The sequence below is a fragment of the Vombatus ursinus genome, unplaced genomic scaffold (assembly GCF_900497805.2).
Source record: "Vombatus ursinus unplaced genomic scaffold, bare-nosed wombat genome assembly UNPS02014799.1, whole genome shotgun sequence".
NCBI lineage: Eukaryota > Metazoa > Chordata > Mammalia > Diprotodontia > Vombatidae > Vombatus > Vombatus ursinus.
In genome coordinates, this window is record NW_020954577.1 from 36,971,613 (window position 1) to 36,994,259 (window position 22,647).

Genomic DNA, 22,647 nt, shown 5'->3' on the forward strand with positions numbered 1-22,647 from the left:
ATCCATATAAGGAGATGGGCAATCAAATCCATTTGCCTCATAAACCTGATTTTCTAATGCTCCAGCCGAAGGCTTCACATATTGGAATGTTCTCTGGAGAAGGCTGATGTGTGATCATTGTCACTCCTAATCACCCTCAAGTAGGAACTGCTGGACTACCTGGGAGTAAATGTTTGCTGCTAGAACGGGGTGCTGTGAGGTCCTTGTTTGATTAGGAACACAAATTCATATTTCTGATTTGAATCAATTATGGTTAGATTCACCATATTAGCAGAGCCTAAAAATACAGCCTTGATTTTAAGCTGTTATTTCTCAATCTCTTTATGATTTAGTAGCTAAATCCTAGGGAGTTTCCTCAGGCACTTAGAGGGTTAGCGATTTGCCTAGGATCACACGGATAATACCTGTTAGAGATTGGATTTGAACCCAGGTCTTTGAGCTTTTATCCCAACACTTTATCCCGCTAAAGCTCACTGCTTCTGTTCAGTTCAGCTCAACAGGCTATTAATTTCCAAGCCTCAAATTATATTATTTAAGTACTTAGTGCCACGAAGCACATAGAAGATTAATAACTATTTAATGGCCTTAACCGTAATTATTAGGGACAATTAAGGGTGGATATGTAAACAGGCAAGGGATTATCTTCCCAAAAGAAAGTCAGAACAAAACTAAAAACCTTGCTTGACCCAAACCACTTGAAAAGTCCAAAGATGACAGAAGATTCTTCTAAGAGATTCTGTTTCTAGCTTTAGCTTCATGGGATCATCTGTCAAGAACTAAAAGGCACCTAAGGGTCATTTAGTCTAATCCCCTCATTTATCAATTCCACTGTAAGCTCCTTGAGGGCAGGGGCTGTCTTTTACCTCTTTTTCTATCCCCAATGTTTAGCACAATGCCTGGAAGGTAACAGGCACTTAATAAGTGTCTGTTGAATTGAATTGAATTTCTTGGAAGACAGACACCAAGTCCCAGAAAAGTCGAGTGACTGGCCAAGGTCTCATAGGTAGTAAGGGATTTGAACTCAGGTCCTTTGACTCCAAGACTTCTTTCCACTCTGCAATACTTTTGTCTTAGACTTAATATTTATATCACTTTAAATACGAATAATCCATGTAAGGTTGGTTTTGAGAGTCGAGTGAAATAATGTAGGTGAAGCCCTTTTCAAATTTCGAAATGCCATATAAATGTCAGTTATTATTATTGCTGTTGCATTTAGTACCCCTGTACTTTTTAACAGTTGTTCCTGCAAGCGGCAGGGCTATAGAATTCCAGAGTGTCTGCTTTAGAGACTTCTCCTCCCTCCTCCCTCACCTCGAGAACTGCACTACCACCTTCCTTTATCCTTGTGGAACGCTCTCCTGAGCTTCTCTCTTCCCCCTACCCCACACACTGTAGCCATGCCATGGCCCCAGCAATTGTTTCGCTTTATAAAGAGCACAATTAGCCTTTTTAAAGCTCAGTGCAGACACAATTAAATCTCCCTAGATGGCTAGGGATTGGGCTTTCCAAGGCTGTGAAGGTGTTTTTAATTATTCATCCCCTGGTTTGTTTCTTAAAGCAGTCTCAGCTGTGCTTTATTATTCAAAGGTTAATGCAAACTGAGAACTGGGTAAATTAAATTCCTTTGGCAGCCAGCAACCTGATGTATCACCAGGCATGGTGGGATGAGGATGCTCCTAATGTGGGCAATGCTTCCAAAGGCCAGATTCCCCCCTTTCCCAAGAAGCATTGCCAGTGACCCAAAGGATGCTTTGTATTGGTAGCAGTTAGTAACAGATACTCCAAATTGCTGGTTCAGAAATATCCGATCTTCTGTAAAATCAGTGTTTGTTTTGCTTGCTAAGAGAGGGGGCAGTGACTGAAATCTGAATGGCAATAATAGCAACTGTAGAAAATTGATGTAGATAGCGTGACTAATGAACTGAGGCCCTGCTTGGAATTAATGTGAGTGCTGGGAATCATCACCATAGACGCACTGGTGAGGACAGCAGCCTGCAGAATGTCCAATGAAAGACACATTCAGTGGACACTCATTAGACAAGCAAACAGCCGAGCAGGGGGAGGTGACAGGATAAGGAAGTGCTGTGATCGCCATACTGCTCTCAAGGACCTCGAGGAAAGGTGGAGGGATAAATCAAAGTTTTCAAAATAGCTTTTTAACCATATACAGGATTCAAGGATATTCGAGCCAAAATAAAGAAGAGAGGATCACAGGCCGAGAGCTCGAAGGCTCGATTACCCAGTCCCCTCTCCTCACTTGGACCCAGAGTGAAGAAATGATTTCTTCAAAGTCACATAGTAATAGTAAGTGGCACAGCCGGGATTTGAACCCAGATCTGTTGACTCCAAATCTATTCCTCTTCCCACTGTGCCACACTGTCCCCTTCACCTTGTCTGTAAACCCTCAGCCCCGACTCCTATGGAATAGAAAAGGGGTTGGATTTGGATTCAAAGGAACTGAGTTCCTTAAGCAAGTCCCTCATCTCTCTGGACCTGCATTTCCTCACCAGTAAAATGAAGGGGCTGGACCAGATCAATGGTCTCCTAACTCCAAGAGGGGTGGGGCAGTGGGGGTGTGACACGGAACAACAATTCAGAGAGTGAGATGTGAGCAATGCTTATCCTTCTAGGCTTCTCCACTGTGGTGTTCTCAGAGATGCCTCTTCTGCACCTGGCATAGGTCCCGCCCAGTAGCTGGATCCTAATAACCCACCCACTCCCTCTCTCCCCACCCCGATAACTCCTGGCTATGGAAGGCTCTATCTACTCTGGGCCATGACTCCTATCACTTTCCGTTTTGGGTGGGATCAAGTGTGTTGCTAAGAATGCACAGACATTGTTGAGTTAACATACATACGTACATACGTGTATATATGTCAATCAACATTTATTAAGTACTTGCTATGTGTCCAGCGTTTTGCTGATTGCCTATCTTATTACATGATCTTTTTCCCAAACCACCCTTCTTTGGAATTTCCCTATTTCTTTTGACCTTTCATCTTCAGGGTCATCCAATCAGTTCTCAGATCTTGCCGTATTTGCCTCCATAACATTTCTTACATCTGTGTCCCCTTCTCTCTACCACCCACCTCTATTAGGCTGTTTACCTCTCACCTGGACTCGTGGGACAGCCTTCTGTTTTTCCTCCCGTTCTCCAGTCTCTCTCTGCACTGATTCATTTTCCTCACAACTGATTTTCCTAAAGGGCAAGTGGGACTATGTTACCTGCCCCCCCATTCAATGAATTCTAAATGCTACCTATTTACTCAAGTGTTATTTTATCTTTGTCTAATCTTTTAAAAATTTCCATTTGGAGGTTGATTTTATATGTACTATTAGTATGGAGAGCCAGCAACTCTCTAAATGTGATAGAGAAGGCAATGCTCAGACATTTTAATTTCAAATATGGTAAATATCAATGTATATCACCCACATAAACCAAAGCTCTTTGGAGGGTCCTCAGTAATTTTTAGGAGCATAAAGGGGTCTTTAGACCAAAAAATTCAAGAGCCACTGCTCTAAGAGTTTAAGTTGCAGAGAAGGTGTTGAACTCATCTAGTGGAGAGAGGTTACCACACCAGGAGTTCCTTGTATCAGTGAAATCAGAGGTTCAGTCCATCTCCATAATTATTAGTGCTATAATACATATAGGCAATTTACCAGTAATTAAATATGCAGATATTGGGATGGATGCTAAAATGTATTTATTTATTTATTTTTTTACTACTAAGAATGCAGGACTCAAAAGGTTTGGAAAGCAGTGTAGTAGATGATTGCTGAGGTTCATTCCTTCCAGCCCTAGATCTGTGTAACGCTGTAACAATACAATAAATTTCATCACTCCTCTTTCAAGGAGTAAACTAGGAGAACCCATGTAAAATAGCTTGCTCTCTTTTTTAATCATGGCCCACCAACATTTCCAGGGCAATCTTGACCTTACCTGGTAGGCTGAAGTGTGAAGGGGAGATGTCTGGAAAAGATGGCCGATGAAACCAGTGTGCTTCTACGTGGGTGGGCCTGGCTCTGGGCTTGAAGCAAACACGGAATCCTCTGAGGAAGTTACTCCTTTCTCGTCTGAGCTAAGCTTGGGTTCTTAAGGAGCAATGAGAAGCATTTTTACCTCGAAATCGTTGAAGAATAAGTTAAAATGTCATGATCTGTTCAATCCAGTGAACATTTGTTGGATATCTACTATGTGACCTGCACTTGGGATTACAGGGGTGAATAAGTCCCTACCCAGATGGACCTTCCAATCTAGTGTGAGGGAGAGAGGAGATGTATAGTGACCATAATTTCAGGACCCCAAATCCGGACACATAATCTGACAAAAGATATTCCTTGTGCAAAGAAAGCTTTATTAAGTGTCTCTTTATTGGTACCCAGGCTGTTGTGGAAAACCCAAGATCTGGGGCCACTGTAGAAATATACAATCGATATGTAGACAAAAAATTCTACTACAAAAAAGAGCTTGATGGGGGCGGTGCCGAGGGAAGAGAGCTGACTTTGGAGTCAAAGGACTGGGGTGTCCATCCCAGAGAACCATAGGCAGGTCACTTGACCTCTTGCTTCATTTTTCTTAACCATAAAATGAAAGGTGTGCAATGGATAGTCCTGATGATCTAGATACATAATCTATGATTTAACTGTTGATTGTTTCCAGTTTATCCTGTATCTATTTTGTTTGAATATACTTGTTTGCCTGTTGTCTTCCCCATCAGACAGTGAGCTCCCTAAAAGTGGGAGCTGTCTTTTATCTTTATTTGCATCCTCAGTACTTAGCACAGTTTCTGGCCCATAGGAGATGCTTAAACAATGCTTGTTGACAGACTGACTCTATGTTTAAAAAAGAGGTTACCACAAAAGATCCACGAAAGGGTTCAAGAGTGTAAGGGGTCCTGAGACCCCTAGTTCCAGAGAAGACTTTATGGAAGGGATGCCGTTTGAGCTAGAAGGTAAATTGTTCAGTCATTACAGTTGTGTCTGACACTTTGTAATTCCGTTTGGGGTTTTCTTGGCAAAGATACTGGAGTGATTTGCCATTTCCTTCTCCGGTTCATTTTAGAGAGGAGGAAACTGAGGCAAACAGGGTTAAGTGACTAGAGTCACACAGCTAGTGTCTGAGGCTGAACTTGAACTTAAGTCTTCCTGACTGGAGACCCATTGCTCTATCCACTGTGCCCCACAAGGGTGAGTAGGAATTCCTTAAAAAAAAAAATCAGTTTGCATTGATAGCTTTTGTTTTTACCTCACTTACATTTCCCACTCTTTCCCTTGTCCCACCCTTTCCAGAGAGCCATTCATTATAATGAAAAAAGTACAAAACTATCCAAGGTATTGGAAATGTCTGTCCTTATGGTCAGGGTTCCAAGCCCACGGTAACTTCTAAAAAGAAAGAAGAAAGTGTCGCCTCATATCTATTACTTGGGGCCAAACTTGGTCATTGTAATTTTGCAGCGTTTGTTGCTATTCTTTAGTTAGAAGGGCACCACCGAACACTGGAAATGGCGGTCAACAAGTATTCCAGTTTGATAAGGAAACAGAGAAAGACAGTGTTATTTATTTAATCAAATGTTTTTGGTCTCTGACCAAACTCTCACTTCTTGTTATCAGTCACCCAGTAAGCACTTAGAAAGTAAGGACCTTCTGCATGCCAAGCATTGTGCTTACTGTGGGGTATAGGAAGGAAAAAAAATGAAACATTGCCTGTCTCCAAGGAGCTTATTTATTTAGGGAAAGAACCCCAAATGTACAGTGGACTGTCATGTGTGGCTCAAAGGGGTGCAGAATAGACGTTTCTAGAGGCTTCTTCCCCTACCCTTCTCTGAGGCAGACTTTCCCTCCTGGCAGGGAGTTGGGGTTAGAGGCCACTCTGCTCTCCTCTAAGTGAGGAGGCATTAGGTTAGAAGTGTTTCTATCTGCTCCCTTAAAAACAGTTAGTCTGGGGGTAAGATTGGGTTCAATCTAACTTCTGATCACTTTGTTGTGATTATTGTTGGGGGGTAGGAGCACCCCAAGCTCGATATCCAAGGCTTGACACAGTAAATACCAGTTCCATAATGAACACGCATGGCGAATAGCAAAGAAACACATTTCTCCAAATCATAGCAAAGCAGAAATCAGAGAAGAAATCCATTGGAGAATATCTACCAGACAATACAGAGCGAGGGCGCTCTCCCATTGAGATCAAGATTATTCAGCTCAACTAAGGCGGGGGGGGGTTCCCGGATCTTACCCCAGGGGAATCTCCTTAAATTCTCTACTGTAGCAAGGTAAGAGTAGAGTCATGATGGAGACTGCCAACTCCACTCGTGTCTTCCCAGAGTCTTCTCCTTAAGTAGCCTGAAGTGGGGTTGGCCTCATGCATCTTCTCTCTTGAAGCCAGAAGTGCCCGAAGGTATTTAAGGGTCCTCGAAAGTGTTTTTCCTGATGCACGGTTCTGACCATCTCAAAACACCTTGAGCCCTGTTTCTGCCCTCAGATAGACACCTCAGAGCTTTTCCTCTGTCCTAAGTATGTCGGACTTCCCTTTAAGGCCACTGAGCTCCTTCCTTTTCCAAACCTTAAGGTTTACGGGACAATTTCTGTTATACCTGGAAAGCACAGCTTTAATCATGTCACTCTCCTCCTCCATAAACTTCATTGGCTCCCTTTCACTTCCCTTAAATCCTTCACGTCCTGGAATGTAAAAACTTTCTGCCTACAATTCCCAATGAGAAAGGCTTTCCTTCATCCCTAACTAAAATACAAATGTCCCCAGGGAAAGATCACTGTCTTACCAGTCATTTATACCCTAATGTAAGTGAATTTATTTATCACATCCTTTCCTGAACATGAATTTTGGTAACAAAAGAACAAAGAAAAAAATTAGCAGAAATCCAGGCATGAACAAAATGATGTAGGAAGAGGGAGGTTGAGGCCACCAAATGTTGTCCTGTTTCATAATTTTGCCAGTGTCAGTCTGGACTGCCAATATCATTGATTCACCTTATCCTAGATGGATAGAACACTGGGCCTGAAGTCAGAAGACCTGAATTCAAGTGCAACCTCAACCTCTTCCCTGTGTGACCCTGGGCAAGTCCCTTAACCCTAGTTTGCCTCAGTTTCCTCATCTATAAAATGAGGATAATAATAGCACCTGTTCCCCAGGTTGTTGAGGAAGAAGAAAAAGGGGGGTGGGGAAATTTACACAATAATTATATATTTAAAAGGAATAGTAGGTGGTGCAGTGGATAAAGCTCTGGCCTTGGAGTCAGGAGGACCTGATTTCAAATATGGCTTCAGACACTTGACACTAGCTGTGTGACCCTGGGCAAGTCCCTTAACCCTGTTGCCTAGCCAAAAAGCAAAAATAAATAAATAAAAATAAAAGAAATAGCAAGTTGTACATAATAGATTTGCAGTTTCACATACAATCATCTTTTTTTTATTATACTATGTTATGGAAATGCTTCTTTTATTCCATCAATCAATAAATGAAAATCAAATGAAACAGTACTGTAAAGGTCTTAGGACTGTGCCTGGCACAACTGAGTAACACTGTATAAACGTTAGCTATTATTATTTTAAATCTTCCTCCATACACTAGCTCTGTGACCTGGAGCACGTCTCTCTTTGCCTCGTTTTTTCATCGCAGTTAAAAAAAAAACAAAAAACTAAAACAAACGGGATTATGATAGTACACCCCCTCCTAGTTGTGAGTTTCAAGCGAATTAACATATGTAAAGCTCTTTGCAAACCTTAAAGCACTCTATAAACACAAACCATCATTCCACTCTGGGCGATTACTTCTCTTTTTGTGCTCCCCTTGGGCTGCTGGTAAAGAAAAGATCACCAAACTGAAGTTTTCCTGACCAAGTTCTGTCTTCTTTACTGGGGCTTTTAAAGAAAACCTTAGGTAGGTTTGCTGGTCCACTAATTAGGGTTGGCGATGAGCACCAGACTTTGAATGGGAAGCCTTGTTTTACCACCATGAGGCGACCCTGGGAAAATTCCAACGTTAGGAGCCTTCATGTCCTTATCTATAAAATGTGGAGCTTGGAGCGAAATAAATGATAGTCCTAACTTTCCTTCCGCCTCTAACTTTCAATGATTTCTCCTCAGTTCACCAGAGTTGCACTGTGCTGGGCTGGGCTGAAAGTTCCCTTTTCACCATTCCTTTAGAAATGACTTGCTAAGAAAATTAACCGGCCTTAACCAGGTACTAGGGGGAATAGTTAACCTGCTTAAGAAAACAATGTTTCCCGGCAATTATTTGCATACAGTATTCAAAATACAGAGGAGGCTTGTCTCTGCATCTATTTCATTCCGTAAGTAGGTCCCCTGTGCCTCTCTAGTTAACATATTTTATTAAGACCAATAATAAAAACTAACTTGAATGCCAGGCTGAGGAATGAGGGCATTATCCAGTACTAAGGGTGGGCCATTGGAGACTTGTTGAGAAGTGAATCGGTGAGATAAAAACTGTTATAGGAAAAAGCAGTGGTTAGAAAGAGGGGAAGGCCAGGAGACAGAAGCTTGGGAGTCTGAAAAATGATAGTGTCTCGAGTAAAAGTGGCTGTGAGCAGGAACACAGCCTAAAAAGAGCCCTGGGACAAGGCCAGCGGGAGCTGAGGAAGATCCAGAAATTGCTTTTGATCTGTGGACATGAATCTGGTGGCTCATTATGCAAATTGTAAGGATAATTTTTAGTTCTTTTATGGGTGAAAGCATTTCAAAAGATCATTTTACAAACCCTAGCAGAAGAGGGAATATTGTGGCAAAAAGCATAGAATTCAGCAGGCCTGGGTTCTAATCCTGTTTTCTGTCACTCTCTGGCTATGTGACTTTAGCCAAGGTACTTAATTTTTCTGGGCCTCAGTTTACTCATTTGTAAGTATTCAGAATACCAGATAGTTTTCCTGATGCACTGTTTAGGCATGTCAGCCTTATATTGTCTTTGGGGGCCTTCAAAAGGCTTAGAGTCTCCTAAGGGAAATAACCCACACCCAGATGAGTAAACACTGGGCATTTCAAGAAGAGAGAAAGAACTAACTGAGATCAGGGAGGGCTTTGGAGAGGAATTAGCTAACCTGAGCTGAGCCCTGAAGAAAGATAATGTTCCCAAGAGGTGAGGAAGGAATGTTTTTTAGGCATGGAGGACACTACAGATGAAATGCCAAGTTCCAGGAGTTTTATCAGACCAGTTTGGCTCCAATGTAGAATATATTCAGTAAACATTTATTTAGCACCTGCTATGTGCAGGCACTGTGCTAAGCACTCGAAAACATGTAAATATATAAAGAGGAGTAATACAAAATAAAATTGCAAAGGTAGATGGGAGTCAGATTGTAATGGCAGACTTTCAAAGCATTTGTATGCTAAGGAAAATTCCTAAATAAGGGAATAAGAAACTTGTATCTCCAAAAATTATTTCTCTGGCTGTGTTGAGGACAGATTGTAAGGGGAAAGACAGAAAACAGGAAGACCTATCAGGAGGCCACCTGGGCTGTAAGGTATGAGTGGAGTGAAGTAGACAGATTTGAGAACTGTTGGGAAGGTAAAAATCTATAAGACTTTTCCACTGATTGTATATAAGGGCTGAGAGAGAAGGGAAAATCAGGAGGGTCTCTGAGGTTTTGAACTTGGGTGTTTGGAAGGATGGTGAGGTCCTCTGCAGGAACATGGAAGCTCCACGAAGGCAGGGTCTGTGTTTTATCTGAACTTTGTATCCCCTCCAATCCCTAACACCATTCTCTGACCAAGATGAGTCATTGATAAGCGTTTGTTGAATTCTGACGCTGAATTTATAATAACAGTTGCTGTTCCCATTAAGGTGTACAAGGAAGCCTAAACAAAAATCTAAAATACAATGGTAATGGAAGAGGTCCATGGACTTGGGGTCAGAGGACCTAGGTTTGAATTCTTCCTCTCCCATTTAGTACCTGTGTAACCTTTGGCAAATCACTGTACCTCCCTGGGTCTCAGTTTCCTTATCTATAAAATGAGAGATTTGGGCTAGACAGCCTCCTAGATTCTTTCCAGTGGTAGCTCTGTTATCCAGTGAAGCTACGTGGAAGGAGTTCTGTGAAGGAAATTATTACTTTTAATTTTTTAAGTAATTTCCCAGACCCCACTATATTCTGGTCTATCAAATGGATCATTTATGTTCTCACCAAGGCAGTTTTGGTTGTTGAGATATCATGGGAGCTTTCAATGCATGTGTTGTGCTTTGTCGGTTTTTTTTTTTTTTTAAGCACTGTGTACTGAATACAAATACAGTGAGCTTCAGGAATTTTAGAAAAACCACTCTGCAGATGCTTGTACTCTGTTGCTAAACAGCTGTACTGTTTCCCACACCCACCACTTTAACTCTCTTCCTTCTCAGCTAACGCACTGATTCCTTTTCCCCGTTGTGCCCCACGATTCTATTCTTTTATCATTTCCTCTGCTCTCTCCATCACAGTCCCCACCTTTCCCCACGTCTCCAGCTTCCATGCATTGTTTCTGAATACTTTCTGGTGTTTGGTTTATTTTGTCTTCTGTTCATGTGTGTTCTTTGACCTTTCCATAAAATAAGTATTTTACTAAGGGCTTATTCAGGCACTGGGCTTGGCATTAAGGACGTACAGACAGAAACAAAACAAGCCCTGCCCTCCCCTAGCTTCTCTTCTGTTGAGAGAGGGAGGGTGATAGGACTCCTACTTGTCTGTAGCAGGTATGCAACATAATGCAAAGTAATCTCTGAAGGGAGAGAGCATAACAACTTGGGGGGAGGGAGGTGCCTACTTTAAGATTTCACTCACTAGAAAAGGCACCCCCCCTTGGATCTTTTTCTGAAAACAGCGTTCCTTTGGGATGTTCCTTTCGTCTTTTTCTTTTCTTCTCTTCACTCCTTCTTTAATTCTGCTCAGTCTCTCACTTCTCTAGTCCATCCTACACTCTTAGCAAAGAAACTTGCCTGAAGCTCGTATCTGACCCTACCACTCCCCAGCTCAGATAATTCTAGTGGTTCCTTGTTACCTCTAGCACAAAATCTAAACTGCCCTTTAGCTTTTAAAGACCTTCACAACCTGTCACCAGCTTATCTTTCCAGCCTCACTGGACACCACTTCTTCCCTTCGCTCTGGGATCCGGCCAAACTGGCCTTTACTTTGTTCTTCACATGGGACACTCCGTCTCCTGTTCCTGGACCTTTGCACTGACTGTTCTCTGTCCCCAGAGGGCATTCCCTTTTCCCATCTCAGGTCCTTTTTTCCTTCACGATACCCTTCAAGCAACACCTTCTTCCTGAAGCCTTTCCAGATCCCACCAAGTGCCAGTGCCCTCCCTCCCAAACTACCCTTTTGTGTTTTGTATTCGTTTGAAATGTATTCTGTATTTACTTCTCTGCATACTTGTCTTCTGCATTAGAACAGGAGTTACTGGTGAGTAGAGGTTATTGCCTTCTTTGTATCTGAGTTGTTGCTAGCCTTGTACGGTCGGTAGCTGAAAGAGCCCTGGATTTGGAGTCATAGAATCAATCAATTTCAGAGCAAGATGGGATCTCACGGGCCAGCAGTCCTACCTGCAGCTAACCATGAATCCATCCTTAAGGGTCCCGGGTACTTGATCATCCAGCCATATCCAAAGAAGTCAAGTAGCCCCATCCTCCCAAGGTGGCCCATTCCTCTTTCAGATTGCTGGAGTCATTAGGAAGATTTTCCTGACCTGAAGCCTATATCTGCCCCTGCAGGTTCTACCCAGTGTTCCTAGGTCTGCTCTCAGAAGACCTGGATTAGAACCTAAGTTCAGCATTTGCTGGGTGACCTGGAGTCAATGAATTTTCCTGATTGTACATGTCTTCTTTGTTAATGTTCTATCCCCCCTCCAATTATTTTATGTTCATTTTGTATATATTACATATTTACTTATCTTTGTTTAATGATTGCTAGATTGAATTGGCCTCTATGGTAGCGTATGCCCTCCGTGGCAGTGGCATATGCCTTAGACGCATACAAGTCTCCCTGTTTTATGCCTTAATTGACATTAATAATTAGAGAGTCAGGAAACAAAATTTATTTCTGTTGTTCAGTCTATCAAGGAAATTTTGTATGATCTTCACATAAACAAGAGAAATGTATTGTGTTGCAAGAGAGCCTTTAAAACTGTCGTCTTCTTCTGTATGACTCAACAAATGACAAGCCTAATGGGATGGGACCCTGTAATGTCCAGCACCTTCCTTCAGATTTGGCATTATAAAGGGGTGTTATTTATAGTTGCTGATTACACTTAGCTATAATTTGGGTTTCATGGGAGTCCCACCTAATGGCATCAAATACTTTCTAAGGCTCTACCAATCCAAGCAGAATTATTTTTCACAGTCGGTCTTTTTCTACTTTCTACTACCAAGAAAACTTGAAACCTTTTGGTATCTTTTGAGGCTCAGGTGGGAAATGGGAATAACTTTCCTGACTAGGAAAATCATTGAGGGCCCAGAGAATGAGCATGCTGATAGTGGTAATCATTGAGGCCAGGTTTTCTCTCTGTGTGTGCTTGGAGCAGGGAAGGTACAATTATCAACCAAAATACAGAGGGCTTTCTAGCACTTGTCCTCCCTTCCCTCTCCCCCTTTTTTTATTTTTACTTCAGTTGCTTCTTTAGTAAACCCTATCTTCTTCACTGTGGGAAGCTATTAATTATAGTGTGTGTGTGAACAACATTTTTACCCAAAAAAGGGTTAGAGCCTGAAGCCCATGTACCCACTATCCTAATGGGCAGATCAGGGACAGCAGCCCTAACGGGCAAGAGGCCAGTGCTCCCTCTGGCCTAAGGAACAATACTGGAGGGATTCCAAGTACATGGAAAGTTTGTTTAAAAAATACAATCTGTTTTTAACACAAATTGTTGTTACAGTGTTGGTCAAGGCTTTCCCGTAAATACCCCCTTTGACAGCACCAACCAATCCAGTGGGGCAGTGTTATCCATACCCTCTATGGTGCAGTGTGAATTCAGACAGCCAAAAATGAAATAATTTGGTTTGAGGAATTAGAAATTGAGTTAGTCTGAGAGAAGTCTCTCAGTTTTACCAAACTCAGGGCTGGGATAAAGCAGGCCTACCCAATCTTTGGCAGGCCGCAGGTTGTGCAGGCCTGAATAAAGGTATGTCTGAATACCAACATTCCCAGCCACTGGAGTCTGATGGCATTCCTCTTTATGAGCATCCTTCAGGAGCAATTCTCCAGGAGATCAGTGGTCAAAGGAAATGAACAAATAATTCTAAAAGGAACTTCAAACTATTAACAACTAGATCCAGTACCTATCCTTTTATAAATGCTTTGTTGAGTGGAATATAAAAGATTGCTTGAAGTCACAGATTGTCACGGAAATACAAATTACAAAGCTCTGAAGTTTGGATTCATATCCAGCAAATTGGTCAAAGGACCAAAGGCAGAAGAGGTAGCAGTGTTGGGGGAGGGGCAGCAGAAAGACACACACTAGTAGAGTGATGAGGGAGTGGTGAATTGGTCCCATCGTGCTGGAAACCAGTTTGGAATTATGCCGAAAAAAAAGCTTCAAGAGGCCAAACTGTCCATAGCCTTTCACCCAGAGAGCCTCCTGCTGGGCAGAATCTCAAAGACAGAAGGACCGAATATATACCAAGACAGTCATAGCAGTATTGGGGGTAGCAACAAATGATACATAAAGTGGTTGTCCATCAAAAGAGGAGTGGCCGAGCACATTATGCTGTGTGAATGTAATGAAATATAGAGGTGGGAAGAATGACTGCTAGGAAGGATTCAGAGAAACATGGGAAGGCTTGTGTGAACAGATGAAGGATGAAGGAGGTAGGGAAGGGCAGCTGGGTGACCATGTGGATGGAGTGCTAGTCTTGGGAGGCAGGAAGACCTGAGGGCAAATCTGGCCTCTGACACATACTAGTTGTGTGACCCTGGACAAGGCACTTAACCGCTTTCTGCCTCAGTTTCCTCATTTGGAAAATGGGGGTAATAATAACATCTACCTAGCAGGATTATTATAAGGATCAAATTAGATATAGCATGTAAAGTACTTTGCAAGCCTTGAAACACTAATGTGTGTTTGTATATACATATATATAGATACATATTATTTTTATTCTTGTTAATCAGAAGGAATGTAGATATAGATAGATACATAAGCTACAGTAATAGACATGAAAAGAACAACCGTATCAAGTCAAAATCTGCAATAATCGTAGTGACCAATCTGGACCCGGAGATGAGGTTAGGAAATGAATGACTCCTTGGAGAACTTGAGAACTGTGGGTGTAAAATGTTTGATATGGCATCAGATGCAGCTAACTGGGCGAAGAAAGCTAATCCAGAAGTAACTGATATTACAAACCAGAGGCATTGTTTTTAAAAAGTCATTGCACAAAGCCCTCTCCTGGTGAATCTCCTCCTGGGTATCTGTATTTTGTGACTCCTTGCATTAACCCCCATCAACAAGTCAAAACGATAAACTCTTGTACCCAAAGGAGGTCAGACAGCCAGGATGATGAAGGGGCTTCAGTTCCTGCGATTTGAGGACTGGTTGAAGGAAGGGGCATATTTGGCCTGGAGCAAAAAAGGCTTCTTTGGGGGGGGGGGGTGGAGGCATGCTAACTGTTTATTCATGTACTTGAAGGGGTGTGCGTGTGTGTGTGTGTGTGTGTGTGTGTGCATGTTGGAAAAAAGGGGTCCAAGTTGTTCCGTTTGGCCCCAGAGAGCAGAACTGAAATTAGAATCGAAACTACAAAAGGCAAATATAAGCTCAAAATTCAGGGAAAACTTACTAACTCTTAGAGAAGAAAGGGCAGCTTACCCCAGGAAATAGCAGCTTCGGGTAAAAACTGGAGTCACTTTACTGGGGTATGTCCATTCTAGGGGAGATTCTCACCCAGTATCTGTTAAGTACTTTGCAACTTTAAAGCCCCGTGATGGTCTGCTGTGATGACTGAGCAGTGCATGTTCAGTGTCAGAGCCGTGGATGGTGACAGATACTCCTACAGTAGGAATTGGGAAGATGGCCCTGCGTAGTTTTACATAGCTCTATGCAATGTACAGTATAACTTTTAGAAAAATATACATTTCTTCATTTACCATGAGGAAATACTGTTACCACAAGCCTATAATTTACCCACTACTCACTCTTCTCTCTTTTGAACTTATCTATTCATACTGAGGCTAATTATAGTTCAGGGTGGCAACCAAGTGTATGAGTCATCTGAGTGAGCAAGCTCATCTGACAACAGGCAGCCTTTGTGGCCAAAGCTTCCAACGTGAACATACAAAGAGAGGTCATTGCATGGCCATTAGTGCGAAGATGGAGAACGAGGAAGGAGGTGAAGAATGATTTTCTGACAACACTGCTTTTCAATGTATTCATTTAGGAATTGCTCAGTAAGATTTTTTAAAATTTGTCTCAAGTTTCGCTGATGCCTTTTGTGTCTTATGCTGTGGTTTGTTGTTTAGTTGTTTTCAGTCATGTCTGACTCTTCATGACCCCATTTGGGGTTGTCTTGACAAAGATACTGGAGTGGTTTGCTATTTCTTTCTCTAGTTCATTTTACAAATGAGGAAACTGAGGCAAACAGGTTAAAGTGACTTGCCCAGGGTCACACAGCTAGTAAGTGTCCGAGGTCATATTTGAACTCTGGAGATGAGTCTTCCTGACTCAAGGCCTGGCACTCTGTCTACTGCATTGCCACCTGCTGCCCCAACATTTGGTTATTTCCTACTACATGTCCCTGACCGCCAGCACCATCAGATCCTCCCTTGGAATAAAGATAAACAGTCGAACACAAGCTAATAGATAGTCGTGTCTGAATATGTACTTAACATGTGGTTCTAACCTTCTGTCTACCTGGGAGACTTCCTGGCCTGCTCCCTGGGACCAACCTTGTTCATTGGAATTAAACTGAAGTCAGCTACCCCTTCATGGATTAGAATAGCCATTAGAATGTAAACTCTTTGAGGGCAGGGACTGTCTCGTATTTGCTGTCTGGTACTTAATAAGCACTTAATACTTTATCCATAAGGTTTTTTTTAAAACAATGAATGTCATAAACATAATTTCAAAACATGATAGAATAGAAGAAAATCTTCACTAGGTTGTAGTTATCATTTCCTGTCTCTGCAGCAGAGAACAAGCTCCTGGAGAGCAGAGGCTTTTTTTTTTTTTTTAATTCTCGCATCTCCGCAGTCTTGCCGTTTTAAATGCCCAGTAAGGTATCCTGAATTGAATACAGTTTTTCTTTAATTCCTGCCTGACTCTCTCCTTTAGGGTCTTTAATTGTGTTATGGGGTACAGTCTATCTCTTGGTATCTGGTATCTATCTCTAGGGGTCTGATACTTACTAGCTGTATGACTGTGGACAAATCAGTTTAGTCCTTGGAGCTTTCTGTTTCTACATCTGTAGAATGTGGGGATAATCTCAACCTTGTCTCCCAGTAATGTCCTGAAGCTCAAATGAGATAATGTGTGTCAAATGTTAAGCGCCAATGAAATGGTTACTGTTTTGTCAAAGACTGAGATTCCCTAGTTCCTTTTGCTCAGGGTCTCAAAGAGAAATGCAGTGCCCAAATCTCATTTGATTTCAGGGATTCTTTTGGGATACTACATTTCTGAGAAACCCACTGTTGTACAGCCTGTTGTCAGAAGGGCCCCCTTATGGGAAGTTCCACATTTTTGAGCATTTTATGTCTCAAAACTTGATTCATTGATTGCTTCTGAGCTTAAACCACACCTTCCCAATGTTATCAATTGTGGTGTGGATTGTAGGCCAGCCCAGAGCATTCTGCTTAGCCCTCCCTTAGAGTACCTTGGGGTACTGTACCCCAAGACCCCCAGACCTTGGGGATTCAACAGAATTAGTCTGAGGGCCAGAGGCTCTGGTGAGGGCTGTTGTTGTTTGTCCTTCGTTCTCGAAGAGGACCATGACTTCAGGACGGTGGTGCCACGACATGCAAGTGAATTGGATTTAAGTAAGGGAGGGCTGTGCAAAGTCACCAGCCTCACTTTCTGCTCCCGAATCATCGGAGTCCAGTGGCGAGATACAGATCAGGATGACTGGAGATGGCCCAGGCTGTAGTGGGAGACTTTGACCTTTTCTGGTGCGGGAAGGAGGAAGGGGAATGACAGGTTTCCCTGCTCTTTCTTACAAGGTCTGCTAATCCTCGGCAGTATTTTGAAGTAGTCAACGTTTGTGTCTAGCATCCCCTTACCCCAAAATCTTCTTGGTTTTCTTTTGCTATCAGTAATGATGTTTAAAACATTCCCAGTGGTGACTACTAGTGTATTAGCATCTGACTTATGCTGGATAATTAACCTCCGGTCTGCTCTGTTATCAATTTAAATGTACTTGCCCAATTCATTATCATGATAAAACCAATATGACAAACTCTAGATTATCCTTAGTTTCTAAGCATGTCTCATGTTCATTTCTCTTTACAGTGCTGGACCCAAAGGAGACAACATTTATGAATGGCGGTCAACTATCTTGGGACCCCCAGGGTCTGTCTATGAAGGAGGGGTTTTCTTTCTTGACATTACCTTCTCACCAGACTACCCATTTAAACCACCTAAGGTCAGTATGACTCTCTTAAGCAATCAATATTGTTATAAATAAACCACATTAGAAGTGTACATTCCACTACCCCAAGGAATTGCCCAGGGGTGAAAATGAAGTAATGACAATGTCTGTTTCCCCCAGTTCATCCCTAGTGTCCCTATTCCTCTTTCTTGCTGTAAAACTCCCTGACGATTAGAGTTATCTGGAAGGGGAATGGCTTCACTCACTGGAAGACTTCATGCAGAAGGTGGATGATCCCTTGTTGAGGATATGGTGGAAGGGAAGCTGTAGCAGTCAGGTGTTGGTGTGATGGCTTATGAGGCTGTTTCCAGCTCTGTGATTCTGTGACATCTTAAAGAAAGATGAAGACACCCAGGGTGGGAGTGGGAGGTCCAAGGGGGACAAGTCTGGGACTAGACTCTAGCAGTAGAACTGGTGCTGATAGTGTAGGCATGGCCAGCCAGGGATTAGAGCCAGGCAGGAGGCCATAGTGAGGGTTAGGAGCGAACACTGGAGTTCTGAATTGGTGAGGGCCTGGGTTTATTGCATATTTCATTGAGTTCCCCAGGGTATGAAGATTGTTTGGCTGAAGGGAATGTGTGACACACAGATTGTACAGAGATGTTCAGCAGTCCATTATCAAGGCCTCCAGGATGTGTAATTATTAAATCTGAGTGGCTAACAGATGGTTTTCTGTGTAGGTATCTGAAATCATCAAGTGATGTCATATCATCAAAAAAACTCACTCCACTAAGCAGCCCTTGATTTTCTGGGGACTGATTATATGATTCGTGGGTTCTTCTAGTTCCTTGCTTACCTTCTTACTATTTTGGGAACGGCATGCAAAGGACACTGGCCCTAGAGTCAAAGGTCCTAGGTTTGAATTCTACCTGTGTGACCTTGGGCCTATCACTTAATCTCCTTAGGCCTCAGTTTCTTCAACCAAAAGAGTTGGAATTGATGACCTGTGAGATCCCTTTCCATGAGGTCTCTGTTGCAGTGAGGCTGGATTGGGAGTCAGAGGTCCAAGGTTTAAATCCTAGCTCTGCCATGTGACAAATGAAAAACCCCAAGAGACAGAATTTCTGGGTAATTAATAATCAGTTTATTAATTAGGCTATCTAATAATCACTAAATTGATGGTCAGTGGTTTCGGTAACTAAAGGCAAAAGACATGGAGAGCCTGAAAGCTTTTAATAATCCTTGAAAGGAAATTCCTTTGACAACTGAAAATCAATCCTGACTGGTGGACATTTAATGAGGAGGTGGGCTATAAGTCTTTAACTCCTCCCGGTGAGACTCTGGCTTGATCATGAGTCTTAATGGCCTTCAGTGCTTTGGACAGGGGAATCCATCTCCATTCAGACCATTCTAGTGGGCTTTCTCTTGCATAAGCTGGGCACCCTAAACTCAGACAGAGGGGTGCAAGGAGAGGGCTCACTTCCTTTGGGTAAGAGTTGTCCTGGACTGGATTCTATTTATATTCTAAACAAAAGGTCTCCTAGTTGGTTGGGGCCCTGCCCAAGAGGGAGGAGCATGTTCCCTGAAGATTGGGTAATCTCGGTCATGTCCTTCAGAGAAGGCTGACCTTCCACAGGAGCTGGGCCTCCATGAAGAAATAGAGGAGAAAAGCCCAGATACCAAATTAACAATTGGTTATTAATAGTAATAGTAAAATAATAATTTCCCTTGGTCACTTCCTGTGTGACTTTGGGTAATCACTCATCCTCTCTGTGCTTGAATTTTCTCATCTTTAATATTAGATTAAACTAAGGTAGGAACTTGATGACTGCTAAGATGCCTCCAGCTCTTGGTGTATTTCATCGTTGGCCACTACAGTGCCTTCAGCCCTCAGTCTATTTCATCTGGAATATCTCCCTTATTGAGGGCTCCTTTGGCAAGCCCTACAAACCACCTGCATTCCCATTGGCCCCATTAAAAAAGTGCTTATTTCTGGACAACTTTTTGACCCAGTTCCTTCTTCAAATTTGATTTATTTTGTGCTGTTGAGGGAAACGAAATTTCTCTGAGGCAAAGGGTGTGATAGGGAATAGGAAGAAAAAGGAAGAAGAAAAGAATAGCATGTGATCTCCTTCAACCAGAAATTCTGTATCAGTTCTTACCCTGATTCCTTCCTCCTTGCCTGAGCATCTGTCTCCCTCATCTTGGTGCAGAGCTTGGGAATTGGGATCCCCTTCTTATCCAACAGCAATAGTGGCAACATCATGATGGCATACAGTTCTCTCCAGTTCAACTTAATCAGTTTTTAGGGAAAGTAAACAGTTTTTTTTTTTTTGGTAGTCAAAAAACTTTGCCAGCATGACTAGCTCTTCCATTTAGGTTGGATTCACCTTTGGCTTCCTAGTAGAATATTAGGGATATTGGCACCATACTCTGAAAAGTGTCCATTATTAAAGGGAGTGCAAAGCTGGGGAGAAGAGGAGAAATGCAACAGACTGGAATGATGGATCAAAAGGATCAAGATGAAATTAAGTAAGAAGAATATGCGATTCTTCATTTAGGGTCCAAAAAACCAATTTCACAAGTACAGGATAGGAAGACCTGTCTTAACGGCAGTTCACATGAAAAAGACCTGGGGCTATTAGTTTACTGCAAGCTCAAGATGAGCCAAAAGTGTGATGTGGCTGCCAAAAAACACTAATGTAATCTTAGGTTGCAATAATAGAAAAATAGTGTCTAGAGCATAAGCAGTAATAACCGTAGTGCAGAGCACGCTGGCCTGGCCACATCAAGAGCGCTGCTTTCAGACCTCGGCAGCACATTTGGAGAACGACGTTGACAAGCTAGAGGGCGACCAGGGGGCAAGAGGTCTGGAAATCATGCACGTGGTGCAGGATTTAAAGAAGTTATGGCTCTCTGATTAGAAACCAAAAGGAGGAACATGGCAACTTGCCTCAAATATTTTGAGGGATGTCACTAGGAAGAGGGATTCGATTTATCTCACGAAGCTCAGAGGGCCTTTCTCAGGACCCATGGGTGAAAGTCATAGAGCAGGGGTGGGCAGTTTGCTGTAAGAAAGACCTTTCCATAGGAATGTATATGCATAGCCTATATCTGATTGCACGCTGTCTTGGGGAGGTAGGTGGGGAGGGAGGGGAAGAAAAATTTAGAACTCAAAAGCTTATGGAAGTGACTGTTGATAAATCAAAATAAATTAATTGAAAAAATTTTTAAAAAAAGAAAGACCTTTCCAACAATTACAAGTGTCAAAAATGGAATACGCTGACTTGCAAGGTAGTAAGTTCCTCATTACTGGAAATATTTGAGGAGAAATTGGATGGCTTCTTGTCACAGACACTATAGAGGGGAACCATGAATTTGCAGGAAGCCAGATTCTAAGATCCTCTCTAATAAGAGCTCCCTTCTACTTAAAGATAAATCAATTAATGAAATTTGGGGAAATGGAATGATATCCTAAATGTACTTAGCTCTCTGTTTCAAGGAAACCTGTAACAATTTTTTTAAGTCAACGATCTGCTCCAAGGAGCTCACAGTCTAGTGGGGAAGACAATGTGCAAACAACTATGAACAGACAAGCACTCTCCCTCTCTCTCTCTCTCTCTCTCCATACACACACACACACACACACACACACACACACACACACACACACACACACTAAATTCAAAATAATCAGCAGAGGGAAGGCACTGGAAGGTATAGGAAAAGGTTTTTTGCAAAAGGTGGGATTTTAGCTGAGACTTGAAGGAAGCCAGAAAGGCGTAGATGAGGAGTGACAGAATTCCGAGCATGGACAGCCAGTGAATGTCGGGAGTCAGGAGATAGAAGGTCTTGTTCCATGAACAGCCGGGAGATCAGAGTCTCTACAGCTTACAGAATTCACCTGGACCTAGGGGACGACATAAGGTATGAGAAGGCTGGAAAAGCATGGGGGAGGTCAGAGAGAACAGTTACTAAAGGATTTGAATGCCAAACAGGATTTTATATCTGATCCTGGAGATGATAGAAAGCTGCTGGAATGTACTAGGGAGCAGGGCCGGCCTGGTCAGATGGGCACTGTAGGAAGCTTAATTTGAGGGCTGAATGAAGGATGGACCGGAGTAGGGAGAGACTTGTGACAGGCAGAGCGATAGAAGATATTTTTCTTATTAACATGTATGATATAACCAATTTATTCTGTCTTCCAGCCTGGTTTTACAATTTTAAATTGTTGTAGGTACTTAAACTAGTATATTTGCCCCCTCACCCCAGCTGCCAGATTGTTACTGCTGAAACACAAGTCTGCCGATGTTATTCTCCTACTAAGGATCTTCAGTGGCTCTGTTTCCTAGAATAAAAGGCAAACTGCTCCATTTGGCTTTTCAACCCCTTACCAATCCGCCATTTCTATGTCCAGAGCATCTCTCTTAACGCTCGGCTTTCTTTCCTTTGTTGCAGCTGTCAGGGTTCCCTCCCCTCACACCTGGACCTCTGCAGTGGCTGCTGGGGCGGCTCCCCACTCTACTCCACCCTCCCATCACCTGTCAGATCTGTCTTGCTCTAGGGCAGGTCTGACCTTGTCACTTCCCTGCCTCAGTAAGCGCCAGGGCTTTCCCATTAGCTCTAGGATCAAATAGAAGATCCCATGTTTGGCCTTTAAAGCCCGTTATAAACTGGGTCCTTCCTACCTTCCTAGTCTTTTAACCTATTCCCTTCTACGTATTCTGTAAGCCAGAGACACTGGCCTCCAAAAAACCACTGTGGTTTGCTCAAGACGGTCCATCTCCCACCTCTGAGCATTGTCTCTGGCAGGCTCTCTTTCCACCTTTCTGTCTCTCTGGCTTCACTGCTTTCCTTCAAGTCCCTGATAATATCTCTTCTTCTGCAGGAAGCCACTCCCAACCTCTCCTAACTCTCCTGCCTTCCCCCTGAGATCCCACTTCATCCTGTCCGTATCTTGTTTGTACATACCTCTTTTTGCACATTTTCTCTCATTAGACCGTGAACTCCTCAAGAGCAGGGACTGGTTCTTTGTTTGCTTGATTGTGTATGGTGTGCTGGCTATTTTTGGCCTTTCTTTGTTTCCTCAATACTTAGCATAAGGCCTGGAACTTATAATAAACGCGTGTTGACTTGAC

The 22,647-nt window shown here is 42.6% G+C and overlaps 1 protein-coding gene across 1 annotated transcript in view; it reads left to right on the forward strand.

Moving 5' to 3' along the window:
* LOC114050286 (ubiquitin-conjugating enzyme E2 E2) overlaps positions 1-22,647 on the forward strand; it is a 415,703-nt gene that overhangs the window by 290,480 nt on the left and 102,576 nt on the right. The window contains exon 4 of the mRNA XM_027871898.1: positions 17,431-17,563. Coding sequence (XP_027727699.1) covers positions 17,431-17,563 — 133 coding nt within the window. The remainder of the gene's footprint in view (positions 1-17,430; positions 17,564-22,647) is intronic.